This window comes from Perca fluviatilis, chromosome 19 (genome assembly GCF_010015445.1).
Source record: "Perca fluviatilis chromosome 19, GENO_Pfluv_1.0, whole genome shotgun sequence".
NCBI classification, from domain to species: Eukaryota; Metazoa; Chordata; class Actinopteri; order Perciformes; family Percidae; genus Perca; species Perca fluviatilis.
Window position 1 is genome coordinate 19963805 of NC_053130.1, and position 21224 is coordinate 19985028.

The 21224-nt window shown below is 38.8% G+C and overlaps 1 protein-coding gene across 3 annotated transcripts in view; it reads right to left on the reverse strand.

The window, feature by feature from the left end:
* Nucleotides 1-17687, reverse strand: part of eys (eyes shut homolog) — a 182907-nt gene extending 165220 nt beyond the window's left edge. For all 3 annotated transcript variants that reach the window (XM_039783198.1, XM_039783197.1, XM_039783196.1), the window contains exons 1-6: nt 17540-17687; nt 9077-9972; nt 8333-8449; nt 2955-3145; nt 2063-2190; nt 555-669 (exon numbers count right to left, since the gene is read on the reverse strand). In XM_039783198.1, the coding sequence (XP_039639132.1) occupies nt 555-669; nt 2063-2190; nt 2955-3145; nt 8333-8449; nt 9077-9821 (1296 nt within the window). In that variant the 5' untranslated portion in view covers nt 9822-9972; nt 17540-17687. The remainder of the gene's footprint in view (nt 1-554; nt 670-2062; nt 2191-2954; nt 3146-8332; nt 8450-9076; nt 9973-17539) is intronic.
* Between the last annotated feature and the right edge of the window lie 3537 nt (nt 17688-21224).

A 21224-nucleotide genomic window follows, 5' to 3' on the forward strand; every position in this document is an offset into this window, starting at 1 on the left:
ATGGGGCATTATGGAGCAGTCACAGGTGTGGTAAAAAAAATATAGATGTTAGAGGAGACTGAATAATAGAGGCAAATTACACCAGAACCTGAGCAAAGCTTCCACATAGTCACAATGATTAATGGGTTAGAATTGGATTAATGCTGTAGAAATATTCTATCTGTGATGTTTCAGTTATTCTCCTTGTGTTTTTTATTTCAACTAATGATAATAGTTTTCTTATGCACTATTTTATGTTAAAAACTAGAGGTGTTCAGTAGAACACTTCTATATATTTGAACTCTTAGGTTTAAATAATTATGTATTCAAAGAAAGAAAAAAATAGCTTCCAGTCAAAGGCATTCGGCAGTAAAATCAGTCAATAACATATGTAAATAAAAATACACCCATAATGATTTTAAAATGTTTCACAACTGAAACAAAAGATTGATTGTATGTATCACATCCTTCTTATGAACGTGGTCACTGTAATGTGGTTCATACTGTAATTAAGGTGCAGCATGAGTTGTGGGATTCAGAGTATTTCATTTAGACCGAAACTTTGAATCACTTACCTGATATCCGCCAATTACACTCAAGCACAATCCCTCATTCAGGCAGTTGATATTGAGCAGCCTGCAGTAGTCAATTATTTCTTCACAATTCTTCCCGGAAAACCCTCTCAGACATCTGTTAAGAGGAGGTCAGTGTCATCAGAATCAATTCACCCAAAGCCTTGAGCACTAACAAGCCATATTTTCTTTTCTTTTATAAGATACATGGGGTTATAATTTGGTTTTCTACATGACCTGTTCGTGATACGGATGTGGGTGAGATAGTGTCTGCAAATTATTTTTCCAGTTTTTATGACCTGGATTGCCAGATGGGTGGATTAAGCATATCAGGACAAATTAAGGTCCATTATAAATCACGGATTATACTTTCCTACTTCAACCTCAACAATCCAACTCCTTATTTTGCTGATTGTACTGCCTAATACGGCAAAAAACACCATTCACTTGTTTAATTTCCCTTGTAATTTTCATATACTGTATGAAGATTGAATCTAAATTTTCTTTTCTTCTTTTATAGCCGTCATAATGAGAAAAACTAAATTGTCACATTTATAATATAGAGCCTTGGAGCCAAGGTCAGAATGTATGAAAACTAATCTTGTGATCTGGTACAGTATAAGAATCTAAAAGATATGGAGACCTCAAAAGCAGAGCCTAATAAACATTAATTTCCTTTTTCATCAGTGCAGCAGACCTGAAAACATTTGATATAAATCCCAATAGTGAGTCACCAAAAAACATTTCTAACTTGTCTGTTTCAAATTGGTTTGTTTATACAGCCATATTTCAAGTTGTTTTTATGACTGTACTACTTCAGTTTAGAGTTTACATATGGACAACGACTAGCAGTATACGCACTAGCAGTAGTTTAAGTCTTTGATGGAAAAAAAAAAGGTTTAGGAGTGATGATAAGTATCTAGAGAGCATCAAAGGCAGGCTGTAATGTAGTAGAAGTCAGTATCCAGTGAGAAGCACATTGTTCTAAGATTAAATTAAAAGTCTGGTTGCCTTTCACTTGTACTGGTTTACAGTGGTTGAAAGTGGAGCCAGTACAATACAGGGTGATTGACAATGCTTTGTTGAAAACTATTTTTTGAATCGAGTAGACCAATGGCATTTTTTTATTTAAATGATGGTGGTGGCATTATATTTTTTACTTTCTATGTCAAAAAACAAAAAAACTAAACTACAAATGTGCTGTAAGTAGGATCAATTCATTGTTGGTTTTTGAACTAACATGGGATTAATTGACAAAGAGAAAAATATAGAATAATCACCACCCAACAATGGATCTTGAGGTCTGCCAGACCAGTATGTACAGTATTACTCCTAGAGCTGAAATAAGTAAATCCTAATCACATTTAAAAAGGGAGAAAAATAATAAAAGAGGCTTTTCTATTCACTCTCAGTGGGAGACATAATCACAAGACATTACAGTCATCTAGAAATAGGACTATACTGTACTGTATGTGAGTTTGGCCTCTACTAGATCCCTGTATGTGTTTCACCTGCAGACATAATCATTTCCCCTGGACACACAGGTCGCATTGTTGAGACATGGTGATGGGCTGCACGGGTTCTGCTGCCTCCTGCATGCTGGGACAACACTATCATCGGCACAGACACATTCAGAGGCCTGCATACAGAGGGAAAACAAAACAGGTCACATCTCAGCTTGGGATAGATTACACAATAAGATCACTAAATGTATAAAAATGATCAATACAAAAGTAAGTTACTGTACTGAAAAACTTCATTGACATTGATTATTGTGTTCATTCACTCATCTCTACAATTATATTTAAATCAAATCTAAGTAGGCAATAATAGGATATATGTTTTCATAGGAGTTTTAGACACCATGAGAGGCTAATAAATTCTAATGGTGTTGTAATTTATTTATTTAAAATAAAAATGTACTTAATTTAGTCTGCTCTACTCTGGTATTCTTAGTTGGGCTGGGAAAATGTGCAGTGCACTTGGCAAACTGTAATGAACAAAACAAAGGTCAGGGAAAGACAATTAGACCTTACTGTATTTTCTCTAGTGTATCCTCAAGAACATTAGAAACACCACTGCCGTTGCAAAATGTATGACCGCAATAGCATTTTCAGTGAAAGGTGAAAATTGCAGCAGGCGTCTAATTACAAAAAGCTTTTGATGAGAGACATTTGAAACTAGCAGTTAAACATGCGCTGGGTCATTCAATCAAAATGCTCGAGGAAGCAAAACACTCTTTCCCTTAGGTCATCTTCAGGAGGAAATATTAATGCTGTTGCAGCCTTCAGAATGAAGCCATTTGATCTCATTTCAAGACACTATATTAATTTTCATGTGCCATTTCTTGTTTATCTCCCACTAATATAACACAAATAAGGGAAATTAAATCCTCACACGCACCCCTGCAATGCAAATTTGTTCCTCTTGACATGCGTATGACATGCAATCGAAGACAACTCGGGAGTCACAGTAGACACCCCCGAATCTTTCTGGACAATGACAAACAAATCCCTTGGGGCTCTCCTCACATGTGCCGCCATTTCTGCATGGATTTGGATCACAGGGGGCTTTCCTTTTCTCACAAGGTGGGCCTGCAAAACAGACACAAAATGGCAACACTTTTATTCAGATTGTAAGGATGTAATTAAGTCTAGAAACTATAACGTGTAAAAGCCTGTCAACTGGTGTTGCCCAGCAGACGTTTAGAGTATGGAGGCAGGACCAGTTCTTCTAAAGACCAGACCAACTGAAAATACCATCATTGCTGTCAGAATCCTGATGATGATGATGATGATATACTGTAGAGCTGAACCTAATTGCCCATGGAACAACTGGAACATAAGCAAAGCCAGCAATATGTTATCCAGCACATGGAAACAACGTTTACGTCAATATACGCAAACTATAGTTGCCTCTAAGTTCTTTAGTACTTGGTACTGTACTTGTTGGGCCAGAAAAGTTATTATAATCGAAACGTCATTTTTACCCAATTCACTTGAGGGAAACCAGATTTATAGTGAAGAGCATGGCAAATGTTCTGAACAGCTAACAAAATAAATCATTAGGTTTGGTTCACCAAAAAAAGCATAGTTTTCTCTATAAGCTATAAACAGGGAGTTGTGTGTGCCCTTGTGTTTTTCCTGCTCAGTGCTTGAGATGGAAAATTGCCTCCATTTCAGGGTGTTGTGTTTCATGCTGTGAGTGTGTGTATTAAAGTTTGTGCTTGTGCAACACAAGACGTGCAGCTGCCATTCTGTGAAGTCAGGTCTACAGTAGCATTAATATAAATGAGCATTTGGGTCAACACAATAATCAGGAACGCCAGTTATTTGATGGTAATGTAAACACTGCTAACACAACATGCAACATAATAAAGAAATGTGTGGTTCCATTATATGCTATTATTTTTGTCAACTGTACCGGTATTATATTTTATGTAATGTTCTATCGTTCACCTCATTCTATTTTAACGGATATAGTTGTGTTTTTATATTGTTCCAATACATTTTGTCACCTTACCAAATGTACAGTTTAAATTGCCTCTGTGCTTTTAAGTTGCTATAAACTTGCCTGTATGAGCATATGCTGTAGTGAGCCTTTTACATCATACCGTATCATGTCTCAAGATGCGCAACAGACTAGGTTCTCCAAGAGTGCATAGTTATATTAATTATTAATTCTTACTGTATTATTAAATGTTTGTGATTGCAGTACAGAGCACAGAATGTTTCAGTCAATCTATCTATACTGTATATCTATATCTAAAATTACAAAATGATGCAGCCATTATTATTAATTATATTAATTTTGTCTATACTGTACAGCACTTTTCAAGCTTAACACAAAGGGCTTTCCAGATAAAAATACAGATTCAGAGAATAAAACTGCTGCTCCCACTACATTATTATTATTATTTCTATAATCATTTACACTTTTACTTCATTTTTAGCATTCTGTGCTGTAATATGCAACACTTTGGTCTGTAATGACCATTTACAGTATGAACTGAAATAATGAATTAGTTTGCAGACCCATAACAGAAGAGTTACCAACTTGGAAATTGTAATATCCCGAGCCTGGAAACTAAAAAAATAAGTTGATACCTCAGTACCAAGTACAGTAATAAAGGAAAAGTCATCATAATAATATATAAATGATTTTCATGGTGGATTTTCACTGAACTGTAAACTAAGTAGTCAGTGCTGCAGCCCGTTTCATAAGCATCTTCCGAGATAAAGTACTTGTGAACTAAGCTGTAGCCAGTAGCTTTCTAAATACTGTAGGACCACAACCCTTTCACCACCAGCAGCATAACCAGAGACAGGGTAACGCCATAGTGACATTGTATGCAACGGATAAAATTAGACTGAATTCCCTGCAGGTTCAAGGTGAATAAAATTTGATGTTACTCCCTGGTGAGGGTTTTCACTTTTGTGTTCTTCACAAGCTGCCTACACATTTATCTTTCCAGTGACTCTTTCTTTGAATATTTTCTTTAATCCCCCTGCTGATACAAGTGCTCATGTCCCAGAGGCTCCTCATAGCCTCCTCTGTGGGCATCAATCTTACTGTGTACAATTTCTGGGCTTTTTTATTCCTCAACTCATTTTCCACTAGAAATTGAGTTTTCATTACTGGTCCACTAAAAGTTGCACAAATACAAATTACGATATGTTTAGGAACACGCCCACCCATCACATATCACAGATCATTTGTATTTGTGCTGGCATTTATGTCTACGTCTACCACAGATCTGTTTATTTCAAACACCCTTATTATTGCAGTGATTATAAAGTGTAGCATTCTAATGTACATAAAGACATTGTGTCAGTATCTAATTAAAATAGTTTAACAAGGATAATGACTGTATTTAGAGTCCAAATTAAACTTTAAAATTTTGACATTACTACCAACAAGACTGCAAAAACAATTAACACCAAATGGAAATGGCCCTATAAAGATGGTAATAACTTGCAACAAATACCCTAGAGGAAGTGCAAAGGAGAGTCAAATCAAAAGAAAATCTCATTTGAAACGTCCCACGAGTTTGGCTCATTATTCTGTGCGCATAGACTTTGGCCTATGAGGGCAGCCAGCGCTGGAGCAGCCACTAACATCCAGTTGATTAATGAGGCAACAGCAGCAGGGAGGTAGACGAAGCACAAGCTCCACAGAACTCCCAAGAAGCTGTTGGGACAGCAGGACACCATGACTAAGCGAAAGCACCCAGTGGAGTCTGCTTACTTGAGAGAGCAGTGGCAATTAAAGCAAATCAGATAAAAGCTGCAAAGGCAGAGGTTGCGTGTAACTCACCAATTTGTTTGTGGATGTGAATTATATGAATTATCCATTTAAAATCAGACAAAGGCGGACATTTTTACAATGCCACCGGTTTTGTTTGGTTTAACCACAATGTCCTGTTACATCATATATGTATTGCAAATTCCACTTTCTCCTTTTAAAAAAAATTTAAGTTATCATTGACCGGTCTTTAAAAGTCTTCACATTTTATCAATAAAACAAGGCTAAACAATGCTAAAACTATTCTTTGTATGTTTTAGGCCCTAAAATATATATGAATTGGATTTCCTCTTCCGTGGCTTTAGAATTTTGGGCCATGGAAGACGAAATCCAATAGATGAGGAGTTGTAATATTCCAAGGGAAAAATGTAAAATTTCAGAGACTTAATAATAATTTCAAAGTTCATATTAAATTACTCTGACATACAATCTTGTATTTCAATGTTGCCTTGATAATCATCAAACATAGACTATTTGTTAAAACATGCGCTTTATCTGATTATAAACAGCCAGCATTTAATTCAGCAGCATGCATTTGATTTTCACTACATACAAGAGGATGAAGGCAAAGCGCTATTGTTCTCTTTTAAAGATTCAGAGAATTATCTTGTAATCTTTTCTTTTAAATGTAAAATTTAGTTCAGAGTTGCTCCATGAAACATCTTATACTACACTTCACCCCCTGTACTGTACTTTCTTCTTCTGTATAGACTTAAAAACAGATGTCAGACAGCACTGGAGTAACCTTGAAACCACTTCTCCTAAATAATAAGCTGAAAGCATGGGCTGGACTCGAAAAGGCAAAGCTGTGACACTTCAAGAATGCTGCCAGGACAAATTGTGCTCCAAACAAAACAATGAATCAATGTGAAGAGCCACCTGGAGTTTTTACTCCAGAAAGTTCAATGTAGGCTTGTTTTCACAGCAGACAGTGATATCCAGGGCAACCGAAGGAGTATCCAGGTCTTGTAACCCACTTGTGTGTGTTACCCATTAACCTACTGGAGCAAATGAGGCTCATTACCTAAATCATGGGTGAAGTGGTAATGTCTCATAAACAAGCTCACCAGATCACGAGTGCCACCCAACACTCACACAACCTCCAGAAAATCACATGGCAAGCGACAGAATTTGGCTGCTAATGAAAATGTTACAATTGTTTCCTTTTTGTAAACTACTCAGGGAGATAAGCATGAGCATCCCTGTCGCCGTGACATGGCTAAAGCTGAGACCACCATGTCATTTCAACATTTGTGGACTCACATTAAAAACAATTCAACAACTCGAAAAAACAATTGAAACACAGCCAGTAAAGTGATCCCGACTGGTCCTGGCTAGTCCTGGCTAACGCCGCCATGCTAACCCTGCTAACTGCTAACGTTACCGGAAGACAAGGCAAGCAGCCCAATGGCGGTTTACGTGTAGTTCAGCGGCCGGAGCCGACAATGGTGAGTTATTTTAAGCCACGAGAGGGGGGCTGTAAATCGGCAAGAGAGGACTGTGAGTTTGCAGTGTGTTAAGCGATTGTTGCCGTAATTCTGAGCCAATGAAGTGTGTTCAGTCGGCATTTTTAGTGGTTCCAATTGTAATTCTAAGCCAGGGAAGTGTGCCTGTCTGGTGTGTGGAGAGGACGGCGAGGTTGTGGGTTTTTTGGCGGTTCCTACTGTAATTCTAAGCCGAAAAAGTGTGTCTGTCAGTTGGGTACAGAGCTCCGCGTGAGCACAGGCTTTTAGTACTTTCAATATAGCCAGCATCTAACGTTAGCTACTCCGCTGTGCTGTGAAGTAATGTCTGGCTATGTGAGACAAGCGTCTAGCAACATTGTTGTGGATGCTGCGTTCTCAGACTGGTAACCTCTGTGAACTTCGAGTCTGGGGAGGAGGGGGCGGGGGAGACGACTCTCTCCAGTATTTTGAATTTGTACTGCAGTAACTATTTTAAACACTAGCTGTCAGTATTACATATTGCACCTTTAATATGCTGAGCAGGAACAACATGCAATAAATTACATTTTAAGTGATTGCTGTAAACCTTTGTTTTATCAACTGCGACACGCTCAGTTAGCCAGCAGTTTAGCACTGGCTTTTTACAAGCGCATGTCATAGGTCGTAACATGAGGTATTTGATTTGAAGTGGCCGCTTCATATATTATGATGACATATATAACATCAAGTGGGATCAGGTTTAAAGCCTATAAGGAAGTGCTGATCTTTTTAAAATGTATGGCGTTTGTAGTTTTCAGCTTTGACCTTTTCCAAAGATAGTTGCCCCTTCGAGGCAAATGGCATGGTTGTGAATATGGAACCGGGATGCAGCTAAATCTCTCCCACTGCCTTTTGAAAATAGCAATATTAAAAACTGATTGGATATCTATGATTCACCTGTCAGGGATAAAAGCCACATGATTGCATTTAAAGATTGTGTTTTCATTGTCCATCTCCAATATACAAACAACCAGCTGAATAAGACCTGCTTACCAGAGAATCCAGTGTCACACATGCATTTGAAGGAGGCAGGCGACCATTGAACGCATGTCCCATTTTCACAAATTCTGTCACAGTTTTCTTTTCCGACGACTTCAGAGCAGTTTACCCCTAAAACAAATGGCAAGTCAGTTGACTACAAAACAGAAACACACAGAGATAAAAAGATGTGTCTGGGTCATGAAGTTCATGGGCATACATAAAAGCTATAGCTTGTGCTATTTATTTGAATTTCTAATTGACAAACTGTGAAATTATATCAGTACGGTAGATAATACCGCTGCAGAGTACACGTTGGCAGTAAAGAGTTTAAGAAAGAAGTCATTTGGAATGCAAGCTGATTTAATATTCATTCTGTTTGCGTTAGATCCGAGTGTTTGGGTTTATTCTGAATAACATTAACTTGATGTGTCCAATAAATATATAATTGAGAAAGTGGCTTGCATTACATTTTAAGTTATTTCTATATTATTTAGTTACTCTCAATGAAACGGAGAGTAAAATCCAAATGCATAAATCAGATTATACAAAATATACAAATGATGGGTTTTTCCGGGGAGATAAGAGTTCTTTCATGCAGACGTCACTCAATACATCAAATATCTGATTTAGAGCAATTTCATTGCACAAGACAGGGAGAAATCTATGCAGTGTAGAGAATATTTTGACGTTTTTGATTAATTAATTCAAAGAAGACAAGAGAGCTCAACAACTGGAATCAGTTGGTTTTGTCCTTACCTGTAAAATGTGGAGGACACAGACATGTATATGTTCTGTGGTTTGGATCTGTGGATCCATTGCTCAAACAGACTCCTTTGTTTTCACAAGGGTTATCCAAACAAGCATCAGACTTTTCACAAAACCTTCCAGAGTAGTGGCGGTGGCACAGACAGTGGTATGCACCATCCCAGAGGCCTGTTTGACAAACACCGTTCCCGGAACAAAGTCGAAGCAGAGGAGAACCCTGACAAAGTTGCGTTTTAACAGACACATTGAGTCGTAAGCCAAGCCTGCACAGCTGTGTGTCTCCCTCATGCAGAGCGATGAAGTAATGATGACCCGGGACGAGCCACTTGGCCTCAACATGCTCCCTTCCATTTATATTGTGGGGGAAAAGAAACTGCTCTTTTATCTGTCCATTTGTGGAACAGCTCTCAAAGCTGTCTTTTGACACATTGAGGAGTCTGATGCCATATGACCTCAGTGTTTCATCAGCAGACATCAGCAGTTTGTCTCCATGTTGCAGCTGAAGTGGGCATATCTGTGGGAAGTTGACAGGGTGTCCAGTTGATTCCTCTCCCCCTTGAGAATCCCAACACTCAGAAACACTCCTACAGATGTTTCCTATGAGGGTCCAATTCATTTGGATTGCGTGTTGTTTAGGGTGCCATTCAAGTGAATTTTGTCTGTTGCAAACTGTTTGGCAGTGGATCATGTGGACGGCCACAAAGACGGCAATCAAGTGAAACAATGATGCCCCCATGTTTCCCCTCTCTTTTTTTATTTAATGCAAATCAATATGGGACTTTTAAACTCAAATTGTGTCATCTGGAGAATGGATGATGCAAATGGGTTGTATCATACTACATGAGATGCTGTTCCACATACTCCAAGAGGTCCACATGAATAATAACCTGAGGAAAACAAATATTGTTAATGCCTTGCAAAATGAAGGTGATTTCTACAACATTGTTATTTCTACAGCTTAAAACCTGATGAAAAACACAACTATCATTAACACTTTGTTTCACTGTAACACAGACTTTTGGCTTCAATGAGTCTAGCAGTGCTGTCATATGCAGTGCTGCTGACCACCAAGTGTGTCACAGCAGTCTCAGCTTCCCTGAGGTTTCTACAGAGAGTGACAATGTCAGATAAAATATTCTCTCCTCCCTGCCGGTGTCTGATACCTCAGTGTCACGCAGTGAGATGAGTTAAAGCAGACAGCATTGTCTTTTTCCCTCAGGCCCTTTTCATCCATGCGCTGGAGATAAAACAACAAAGTGGAGAAGCCTCCCTACAAGAGAAAAACTGATCAGCTCACAAGGGCTGATTTAAATAACTGCATGGTGATGAGTAATAAATCGCTGAATATGAATATGGAACACCTATATCAATAAAAGGGGGAGTGAAAGTAAACGAGATTGCAAGTATTGTCATGGGCTGCGTGGGCACCCAGAATAACTCATTTACACGAAATGAGGTCGACTATTGTGTTGCAGTGAACAAATCGGAAAGCTGACACCTGATTTCTGAAGAACAAAATAATTAAATTCAAATAAAGAGGGGGAAAAATGCGTAATGGTTTGTGTATGTAGTTTTAGCAGGATATTCATTATACACAGCAGCGAAGGAATAAATAGAACGAGTAGGTTATTTATCCGTCTTTGATTCAACTTTTATTCAAAGTCGCTCTATTCAATCATTTATATTAACAATGAATCACTATGTCTAATGAGTCCCTCGTAGTCATGAACCTTTACAGAGAATTTAGGGCTGCACGATTATGGCCAAAATGATAATCACGATTATTTTGATCAATATTGAGATCACGATTAATTATCACGATTATTTGTTGATTTTAGCCAAAACAAATTTTATTATATAATTATAACTGCTTTTACATCCATATTGTGCTACATTCCTACTAATACATCCATATTGTGCTACATTCCTCCTTTATTGAAGGATACTGTGAAGGAGTATGCCATTTCAGCTGTTGTGCGACCGCTTTCCACACATGCATGTTTGCCGTGAAAGATACAGGCAACGCAATTTTCTGTTCACGTTACGCGCGCATGTGGTGCCTGGTATCTACCGGACGAAATAGCTACGCGGATTTCTGTGGCTCATTACACTGCCACCACTAACCTACGTTAGCGCGCTCGATAAACTCCGTAGAAACATCACGTATAAAAACACATACACATTATACAGCAGGTAGCGTTAGCCTACCATTAGCCACAGTAGTAACTGGATTAAGCACGGCTAAAATGCTGACTGCTAAACAGTGTAGTGTGTCTGTATTTCACTGTAGGATTCCAACAGCGGGACATTCAACAGTCTGCTGCTAAAGCTATGAGCTAAAAGACACAAACTAGCACCGGTCACTGCTGTTGTCTGAAAAACAACACAGAAGGGACAAAACGTTGCGTTTACTGGTAAACTGGTAAACATCGTGACCGGCTTATGATGACCGACTGCTACCTGTTGTGGAATTTTCCTCACGTTACTCTGTCCTCGGTGACTGTCTACATCTAGAAACTAAGCTGCGCGGTGCAGGCAGGGAACAGCTCTGATTGGCTCATGGAGACATGTGATCAGACAGTGGTTTATGGAGCGCTAGATTGGCTTTGCAAAAACTGTTCTATGAACGGAATGACGCATTTTAAATATCGCTCGATCACACAAATTTGATCGTGGGAAGCCAAAATCGTGATCGTGATTAAAATTCGATTAATTGTGCAGCCCTAAGAGAATTATCCCTTTAGCTCTACAGAGCAACGGAGACCACCATCGATGTACTGTACAAGTTAATCAGCAGAACATAACACAACTGTATATGAAATTGTAAGGCTCTGTACTGTACATCAAAGGGAAAAAGGAAGACAGCTTGTAAATCGACCTGCTGCATTTCTATATTCTTTCACTTCTTCAGTTTTGTGATTGAAATGTAATAAATGCAAAAATGATAATTTTGAGAGAAAAAAACAAAACAAAAAAAAGCCAACCTCCTCTATATTTTGTTAATGTAACTTATATGTTTTATCTGACTTTGAAACCACAAAAGAATTATCCCTTCAATATAGCTGAATCTCTTATTTCTTATTAAAAGTTCCACATTTCAAAGAACTTTCTCTTAGATAGATCTGTGTGAGTTTGACGCCCACCAAAAGACTTCTAGCTGCTCTGTTCAAAACTGTCTGTCTGGAGAAATATCATGTAATGGAGACAAAACAGCTCAATGTCACTGCAATAAAAGGACAACTAACTTAATTTTCAAGAATCAATTCAATACATTAAAAACTGTTAAATAGCCACTCAAAAAATACAAACAAGCCCAAAGCTAGTGTGGAATTATGTGTGTCTAAACTAATACTGCCTTCTAAACATATAAGTAAATATATAAATTGAAAAATATATTTTTTTTAACTCCTTCCCAATGAAGTTATAAACATAATGGTACAGTTACTTTATTTATACGTTAAAAAAATCAACTTAAACAATCTTTAACAGCACATTAGCTGACTAGGGTTTAATGTGAGCATTACAATAATTTGGATCCTGTTTACACACCTTGCATTTGTTAGAATGCCAATGATAGAGAACCAACAAATAAATGCTTATGTTACTCCATGTCTGCTGGATATGTAAATGAGCAACCATTTGCTAGCACGTTCACCTTATCAACTGTAGACGGGAATACAGTATCAGTGTTGTTTTCATAGCTTGTTGCTCTGCCCCCATCACCAGTAAATACATGCAGGCAGGAGGTCAACACGGTACTGCAGATAGATATTGAACTTTTATAGTAGCTGCCACAAGTCAATAATATACGGCATAATAAAATATATAATAATAATAACATGCACTTATTTTCACCTAATCTACCAACCATAACAAGATGTTGGTCAACACGACAGTGATTCTGTCTCACCAAAATCTGTAACCCAAAATTGGAGCAGAGAGACAGCTGGTATAAAAAGACCATCTTATATCACCACACGTGACAGCAAACTGGCAATGTCAACAAGCTGCAAGAGTAATGGATCGATGTTAGAGGAAACACTGTGGCCAGGGGAAATAAATTGCAGGAGGAAATACTGCTTTCCCCCCCAATTTTCACAGATATGCAGCAAGGAAGCAACACACATGCAAAGTCTAGTGGTTTATATTCTAGTCAACACATCTGATCCCAATACAGATTTTTACAACAACCTCTAATACAATTTGATTTTAGTACAACCCAGAGTGAGATATTTAGAGGCTGTTTCAACTCTACAGTTTGCATGATGAATGCAATTTGGACCAAAAGCACAATAATCCTTCTTAATTGTGCATTGAATCTGAAATACATTCAATACTTATTCATACCATTACAACACTGTTGGCCCTCACTTAGATAAACAGACCAAAAGGTTTTCTGGGATATTAGGAGGCCTTAAGGTATTGATCAGTCAGGATTAAACTGCAGACCACAAACTGAAGGGGTTCAAGTAAGGGCCAGGGGGTCAGAAGCAGCATAAGGGGTCAACTAATCGTCTCGCACAGCCACTGTTTTCATTATAGCTCAGTTCCACCCACATTTTAGGACACCAATCACACAGGTGTGCAGAGGGCAATTGATCAAGGGAGCTGTGTAAATCCTCGCTTGACTGATGACAGAGAGACACCGAGAGGACACAACAAATTATCACATCAAACTGCCTACGTGTCACATGACTGAAAAAAAATGATAAAAAATGATTAAAAAAACTGCTGCAATGATTGGTCAATTATTTAATGACAATATACAAAAAAAAAGATATATATGATGTAAATCAATTGTCATAAGTCATTTTGTTTAAATTGTTAAAAAAAAATTTTTTTAAATTTTTTTTTTTTTTTTAAAAAAAGGTAGTTGTGAAGGCTATTTTTACACTAGCCTATGATTAAACGATGTATCTATTCATCATGAAAAAGATCAGTATTGATAATTGATAATGAGAATAATTAAACCACTGTAGGCTAGATTTGATACAGTTGGATCATAAACTAGGCCACATCTGAAAACATTTGCTAACTTGCCATCTAATGAGAAAATGTTTTTTCTACACAAGAAGAAAAGTTTGGCTCATTAAGCAGTCAGCGCGATGCACAGAAAGTGAGGAAGATGTTGGCTAGTGAGTGTAACTAGTTACAGTATAATGGCACTTATGCAAGAATGAGGACGCACAGGTGTAAGTCAGGCCAAAGACTGTTGAGATAAATAGTGCAAGGCTCCTTGTGTATGGTAATTTCTCATTATGATTTTCTTGATTCAGAGCTTCTCAGAGCCTGACAGCTGCAGTGACTGAATGTTGTTAGTGTTTGCTATTGTGCTGTATTTGCGAGTGCACTTTTGTTTGACTGCTTGGGGATAGAGGATGACTTCATTAAAATAAAGTAGAATAAAAACTAGCAATTCAAGTTGTAAGCCTGCTACACTGATGAAAGCTGCTGTCTTTCTGTCATATATTCCTCAGGAACATCAACAAGAAAGAGCCCTTTACAAATCTCTGCACCTCAATGAAGCAGCTGAAATGATTAAATCAGAAAGTGAAAGCAAATCTCTCTTCAGTTATCACTACAGATGACTGAGGTATGAGGACTGCTATTACAGAGTCCATGTCCAGTCTTTTTTTTTTTATCTCAGCAATCATTTGGTAGAGAAGGAGCATCATTTCTCACCAGCATGTCAATTCATTTGAAAAGCCCAGTCCTTTTTTTGTGACAAATCAAACAATCTTTTGGAAAGTTATTTCACCTGAAAATATCTCAAAGTAACACAGGCTTTAAATCAACTGGCACATAACTCATTTCTCTGTCCACTCACTGTTAAACAGTCTATTTCTGACAACACTGTGGTGATGGATTTGGTAGAAGATGTCCTATTTCAGAGTGGGTTAGAGCAGAAAGAGGTCAACTGCCATCATCATTAAGTATGTTGGAATGCAGAGGTTTCTGAAAACATTTACAAATCAAAACCACTTCAGCTCCAAGATCTGTGATGATGGACCAGAAACATTATCATTACTTGATCATGTGAAACATAATAACTCTCAAATATCCTACAGCTAAGCTTCTAAACTATAAAAATCTGTTTATTTTTTCATGTTCTATCACCAGCAGGATGCCACTGAAACAGCACTGAGCCATTGATGTCACTGCGGAGCCACTGGAGGACTGATAAGCCAAATACAAGCAGGCTGCTGGCCACAGCCGCTGCTGGACTGATCACTTGTGCTCCCTGGGTAGCTATCTGCATCACCACTAATCAGTTATAACACTGATGAGCACCCGGGCCCTGCAACCCTGAAAACCAACACCAGATACATTTTCTCACTCTAAATGCTCAGTAATTGCTCAGTAAAACCCAATTTTAACTCTTTAAGTTTTGCGAACCGCTAACATTCATTTACTGGGTAATAGCAAAAAGAAAATTATATCATTCTGACTTATATCTTAGAATGGTAAGAGCATTGGATGTTGAAGTGAATGTGTACTTTCACCTACACAAATATACATTGTTTTGTTCTCTATAACCCCAAGGAGCATTTCAAACTGCAACTGTATGATGTTTCCTAGACCATAATACTTCAAAGAAGTTATAACCATGGGTTAAATTAGGCCAGAGCCAGCAGCAGCACAGCTTCACCAGCGTGACTTCACCTCTATGAATTGCTCATTTTTGTTTGAGGCAAAACCTTCATCAGTCACTATCCCCCCCTGTAGTATAGACTGCAGTGTTCCCTGTTTATTTGGTGCTCAGGAGGAGAACCTCAATAAACCAAGGTTGTGCGTCTTTGTTTGTTTGTAACACTTGTGCAGTGCTTCGGGGAATTGCTGTATACAGTATACTATTGTAGCCACAGAAAGCCTTAAGAGGCCTGCATGAAAGAAATACTCCAGGTCTGTGATGCAGTATTGTCGCATAATCATTATCCAGTGGTAAAGAAAATTGCTTTAGGATTTTCTTTACTGTAGTGGGTTGTATGAATGAATTAATCAATGTATGAATTAAAAGTTTCATTCAATGTTCACTAACACTAAGCAAGCTGCATCTTGATGTTAACAGGTGTTGTTGCCCGACTTAAAACAGTTCAGCTCACTTCAATCAGGCAAACACACCCTCCACCAAACCCCCTACCCCTTCTCCTTCTCCTGGAAAGCTCTAGTGCACGTATTTAAGGGGGGGAAATCAATCCCTCTTTCATTAAGATGTGTTTTTGCATTTGCTTTGCTTGAACATGAACTGAAGCTCAACACAAATGGAGAAAAGCCAACAAACACCTGCTAAATCTGATATTATAAATATATATAAGTGAGAATAGTGCTACATAATAATAAAACACAACAAAATGTTATTCGATTGAACATGTTTCACAGCTTCTAATGTTGTTATAATAATTTAAAAGATGGCATAGCATTTTGTTCCACCACCAGATACAAAAGTACATAGTATAGGCAATCATAAGGGCTACAGCACATATTGGTTTATGTCAGAGTAAAAAAATAATAAGCACAGTATCTGAGAGCCCTGAAGTCTCTGGTGATTAACTCTGCCAAGAACGTTAGGTTTTATTTTTTCTGTCATCAGATGTTAATATTTGGGAAAATTTAGGCCATCAGACAAGCTCTTAAATTACAAATGTCTAATGATTTGCAATGATCACAACTGTTAAAAAAAAACTTGATGAATTCATTTGTTGGAGATATTGCTCCCTGTGCTTTCTTGTTTCACCTGATTTCATTTTCAAAAATATAGCTGCTACAAATCACATGAGTACACTCACTAAATAAAGAACACAAATGTATTTCTTATAACAAGTAGGTCATGTCTCACTGTTGAGTCCTATTTGCATCATAGATCGTGTCATATATACAGTGCTTGATTTCTCCTTTGATCACCTTTGGCAGTATAAGAGTCAGTCTCATTCAGTCAGGCCCTATAGCCTATCCACCACATCAGTTATGTGTATGTACAGGTATTGTGATTCAGTAGTGACGTTCTGGTGATTTGTTTTTCTCCGTTTTTTTCTCTGTTACTGCACAGTACAAGATTGGGTCAGTAAAAACTATACAGCAAGTAAGCAGTTTCCCAATCGTCTGAGCAGGCAAGTCTGTATGAGAGTCCACCTGCTCTGACCTGTCTGTTAATTAGAATGAGGGTGAAATTGACAGAGACTGGCCGGCACATTAAAGAGCTGAGGCAGGCCTGCAGCCAAGGGGTCTGCACTACACAACAGCTTAGCATTAAACCCAGCCGACGCATCTTGCTGCCCCCATTCTGCAAGGCCCAGGATTTAATATGGACGGTAATCTGACTAGTAGGGAGCACTGCACACATGTACATGGACCATCTGCCGCCGCGTGCAGCACGGTACTAGCACGCCTCTGCTGACTGACAATTACACTGTAAGGTTACATCGTGTGTGCCCGCGCGGTAGGATGCATGCTCACCATTAAGTTGAAAAGGTGGTCCACCCTGGGACGGCGACTTGTAACATCATGTTGGAGAGTTTCTTATTCGGAGGTGAGAAGTCTACCTCTCTCTCTCTCTCTCTCTCTCTCTCTCTCTCTCTCTCTCTCTCTCTCTGGGGGATATGACAGTTGAGCTAATCTAAGCGCCCACAGGAGGAAACACGTTGCTAAGGTAATGTGATCAGACGCTGAGGGCGTGCCCGGCTGCAGAGGAGAAGGACCTCTGGGGCAGGAGGAGGGCGGGGATACAGCCTGCCTGATTGATTATTAAATTAGGCTTAACTAAATATTCATTAGCCAAGTCGAGTCATTATCTTGTGTAAACAACTGCTCTCCCAATGAATGAAAATATTTTATATGGTACCTGTGGGGTGAACAAAAATTAAATTAAAGTGACTGGACAGTCTTATAGCTACAATAATTGGACCATACAGTGGATCTGGATAAGAAAATACTTTTAATGAGACACAAAAAATATTTAACCCACTTATTAAATTAACTGATGGTTAGTTCATGCATTAAGTCTACCCAGCAAGCATTATTGTAGTTTACTTTAGTAATCCTGTAGGATACCATCTTTTAAAGGTGCTGTAAGTAGGATTGCGAAGATCCAGCCAAAAACATTTGAATATTAACTTCTCAGTCCCTCCCCCCTTTCTGCTAAAGCCCAAAACTCTAAGCCCCTCCCCCCACAAGAGAGAATGAATGTGTGTGCATAAGCAGTGATTGACACGCAGTTAGACACGCCCCCTGGCCCTGATTGGTGCATCTGAACAGGGAGCTGTGGGTTTTTACAAATCGCACTACAGGCTGTAGGTGGTGCCAGAGGAGCCGGATTATTTTTTAAATTACCTGCTTCATGTAGTTCTACTGGAACATAGGGTCAGTTTCAGCAAATATGACAGAAAGTTAGTTTTATAAGTCTTACCTACTGCACATGTAACATCCTCTTAAAAGCGACCAATGAGACCAGCTCATTAAGTTTCATGGATTTCTGTAACTTGTTCCAGGTAGAGGGAGCAGCAAACTTAAACACCTCTTTCCCCAGTTTAGTTCTAACCTTTGGAACAGACAAAAGGAAAAGATTGTGTAAGTCCCAGTACTATTTACACTGATATAGGTCAGAAGGTAGGATGGAATAGCTTTGTATATAAATATATGACAGTGTTTAAGTCTCCGTGTTGAAAGAGAAGGCCATCCAACACGTTCATACAGTCCATGATGGTGAGTGAGGGTTTTAAAACCAGAGATGAACCTCAGAGCTCCAGTGTCCACTGCATGTTAACTTTGATACGACGCATGCATGTAGCCTATAAAACCTCAACATCAACATAAAAGTGGCAGCGGCCAGCCTCTTTCTCGAACGAAAGGAAATGCATTAATTCGCAGTGTGCTATAGATGAGAAGATTGATACCACACACTTATCTGTACTATAAATATGAAGTTACAGCCAGCAGCTGGTTATCTTAGCTTAGAATAAGGATTACAAGCAGGAGAAAATAGCTAGTCTATCCAAAGGTAACAAAACACATTATATCTCATTTGTTTAATCTTCACAAAAAACAGAGGTAAAAACAACAATTTACTGTTTTACCTTGGGTAATGTGCCGGACTATTTCTTGGGTTGGTACAGTATAACTTCCTGGGGTTGTCATCGCAAGACTCCTCAAAGGATACTCATTGTGCAACTAAAGAAATGCAATATAACGTGTTCATAAGTGAGCTTTAGAGTTACTGGTAGGTGGATTTTATTACCTTTGGACAGAGCCAGCTAGCGGTTTCCCCTTTTTTAGTCCAAGCTGAGCTAGTCTTGTATTGCCAGACCTAGCGCCAAAGAACTGTGGAGTAAGGTATGGCCCCTCCACACTCCTAGATAGGAGGTCTGTGTTTGCATTTCTTTAAAGCGATCTCAATGATCTTGGGCGGCGTAAAGCTCCGGGCGTAAAGCTCCGGGCGTAAAGCAAAATAGACCTAGACGTCTCGGGACGGAACTTGTTTTGGTGGAATATTTGCACATCGCTAAAGAAAACACCACATACAATTTAAATGAAGTTAACTGTTCACAAAATACAGTAATGTGAGCTATATAAATTGGTTGAATAGGCCTACATGGTTAAACATAATTTGCTCTTACCAGTGTATCGCCAGTGTATCGCTGTGTCCATCGCAAATTCCCGCCAATAGGTCCCAAAACGTCCCTGTTATATGCCCTAAACATTTTCTTTGTAAATCTATACAATCATTCCACAAAGGAACAATGCAGGCCTGAGTTTTTGCACGATCCAAATTTTCTTCAAAACTTGCCATTTTCAGCATGTAACGTTAGCTTGCTAGCTCGGCGGTTCTGGTTGCTCTTTCTTGAAGTGATTGGAGTTTAGAGCGTAAACACAAAGGAAGGGGAAGGTGAGGGACAACCGGCGGAACCTCCGGTAAACGAACCGTCTAGCTAACCAGCTGGAGGCTTTAGCTTCATATCAGTGTCAGCAAGAACGCTAACAAATGTAAGCCTATTTCCCAAAATGTAGAACTGCTCCTTTAAATATTGTTTTCTGACCCAACCCACATTAAGTGTGGTATCATAGTGTCTCACAGTTCACTTCTTCATTACCTCCTCCTCTTTCTACAGTGGCAGCAAGAGACTCATTTCATAGTAATATTGTATTCATATGTTTATTTGCTCAAGGAATGTTTTGACAGCTTGTGCATGGTGTTTTTTATTTTGCATTGACCTACATCCTCTTCACTGTACAGCTACATTCATGCCAGTGATCTGCCCTGCAATCAGTCTTGTACTGATGGTTGCTATGCAACAGTATAAGTAAGGGGTTAAGTGCCTTGCTCCAGGGCAATTCAGTGGTAGTAGCTGAGGGAGAGGGGACTGTTGGCCATTTACATTCTCAGTCCAGATTTCTCCAGCTGGCCAGGGATCAACCGCCCCCCCCCCCAAAACGGACCAAAAAAAGAAAAAAAAAAAGGGCCCCCCCCTATTTACAGTGCTGTGAAATGTTCAGTACCAGTGCCCCTAAGAAAGTCAGTTGATTAGTCAAAGAGACATCTTCCATCTTATCAGAATTTTGTTTTCCATGTAGTTTTACTACCATAAAAAATGAAGCGCTGCTTTTTATGTGCACATGTCCAAAGCAGTGGCTTGATTCTTTGACCCACTTTTAAGCCGCACCAATAGAGAAACACAGAGCGAGATTACAGATGTTTTCATAAAGGTCACTGGCTTCTGTTACACCTTACTTTTCTTGATTGTTTGCTCACAGTAGGATTCTCACCACACTCTAGATCTCAGTCTAGAGTCCTCTGTGGTTTATGCTTCATACTCCTTCATACTTCATATTCCGCCCTCTAAGCTTTTGCCCTACAGAATCTTCACAAATAATAGTCTTGCCAGTCAGTTTCAATAAGTAATTTCAGGATCAATTTTGAGATGACTGTTCTTATCAAAATGCATCCGTATGAAGCACCTGCCTGACCTTAAGGTTTGACATATTCTATCTCTTATGCTTATCCTAGTGAAAGACATTTAAGTTCTCAAATTTGGTTTGCTTCCCCACTGTGACTAGATTAACGAGCTGCCCTTTTGCTTGTAGCATTGGCCATATTTCCTGCAGCTTTAGGTATCTTCATTAGATGTAGAAATATTGACCTTCAGTG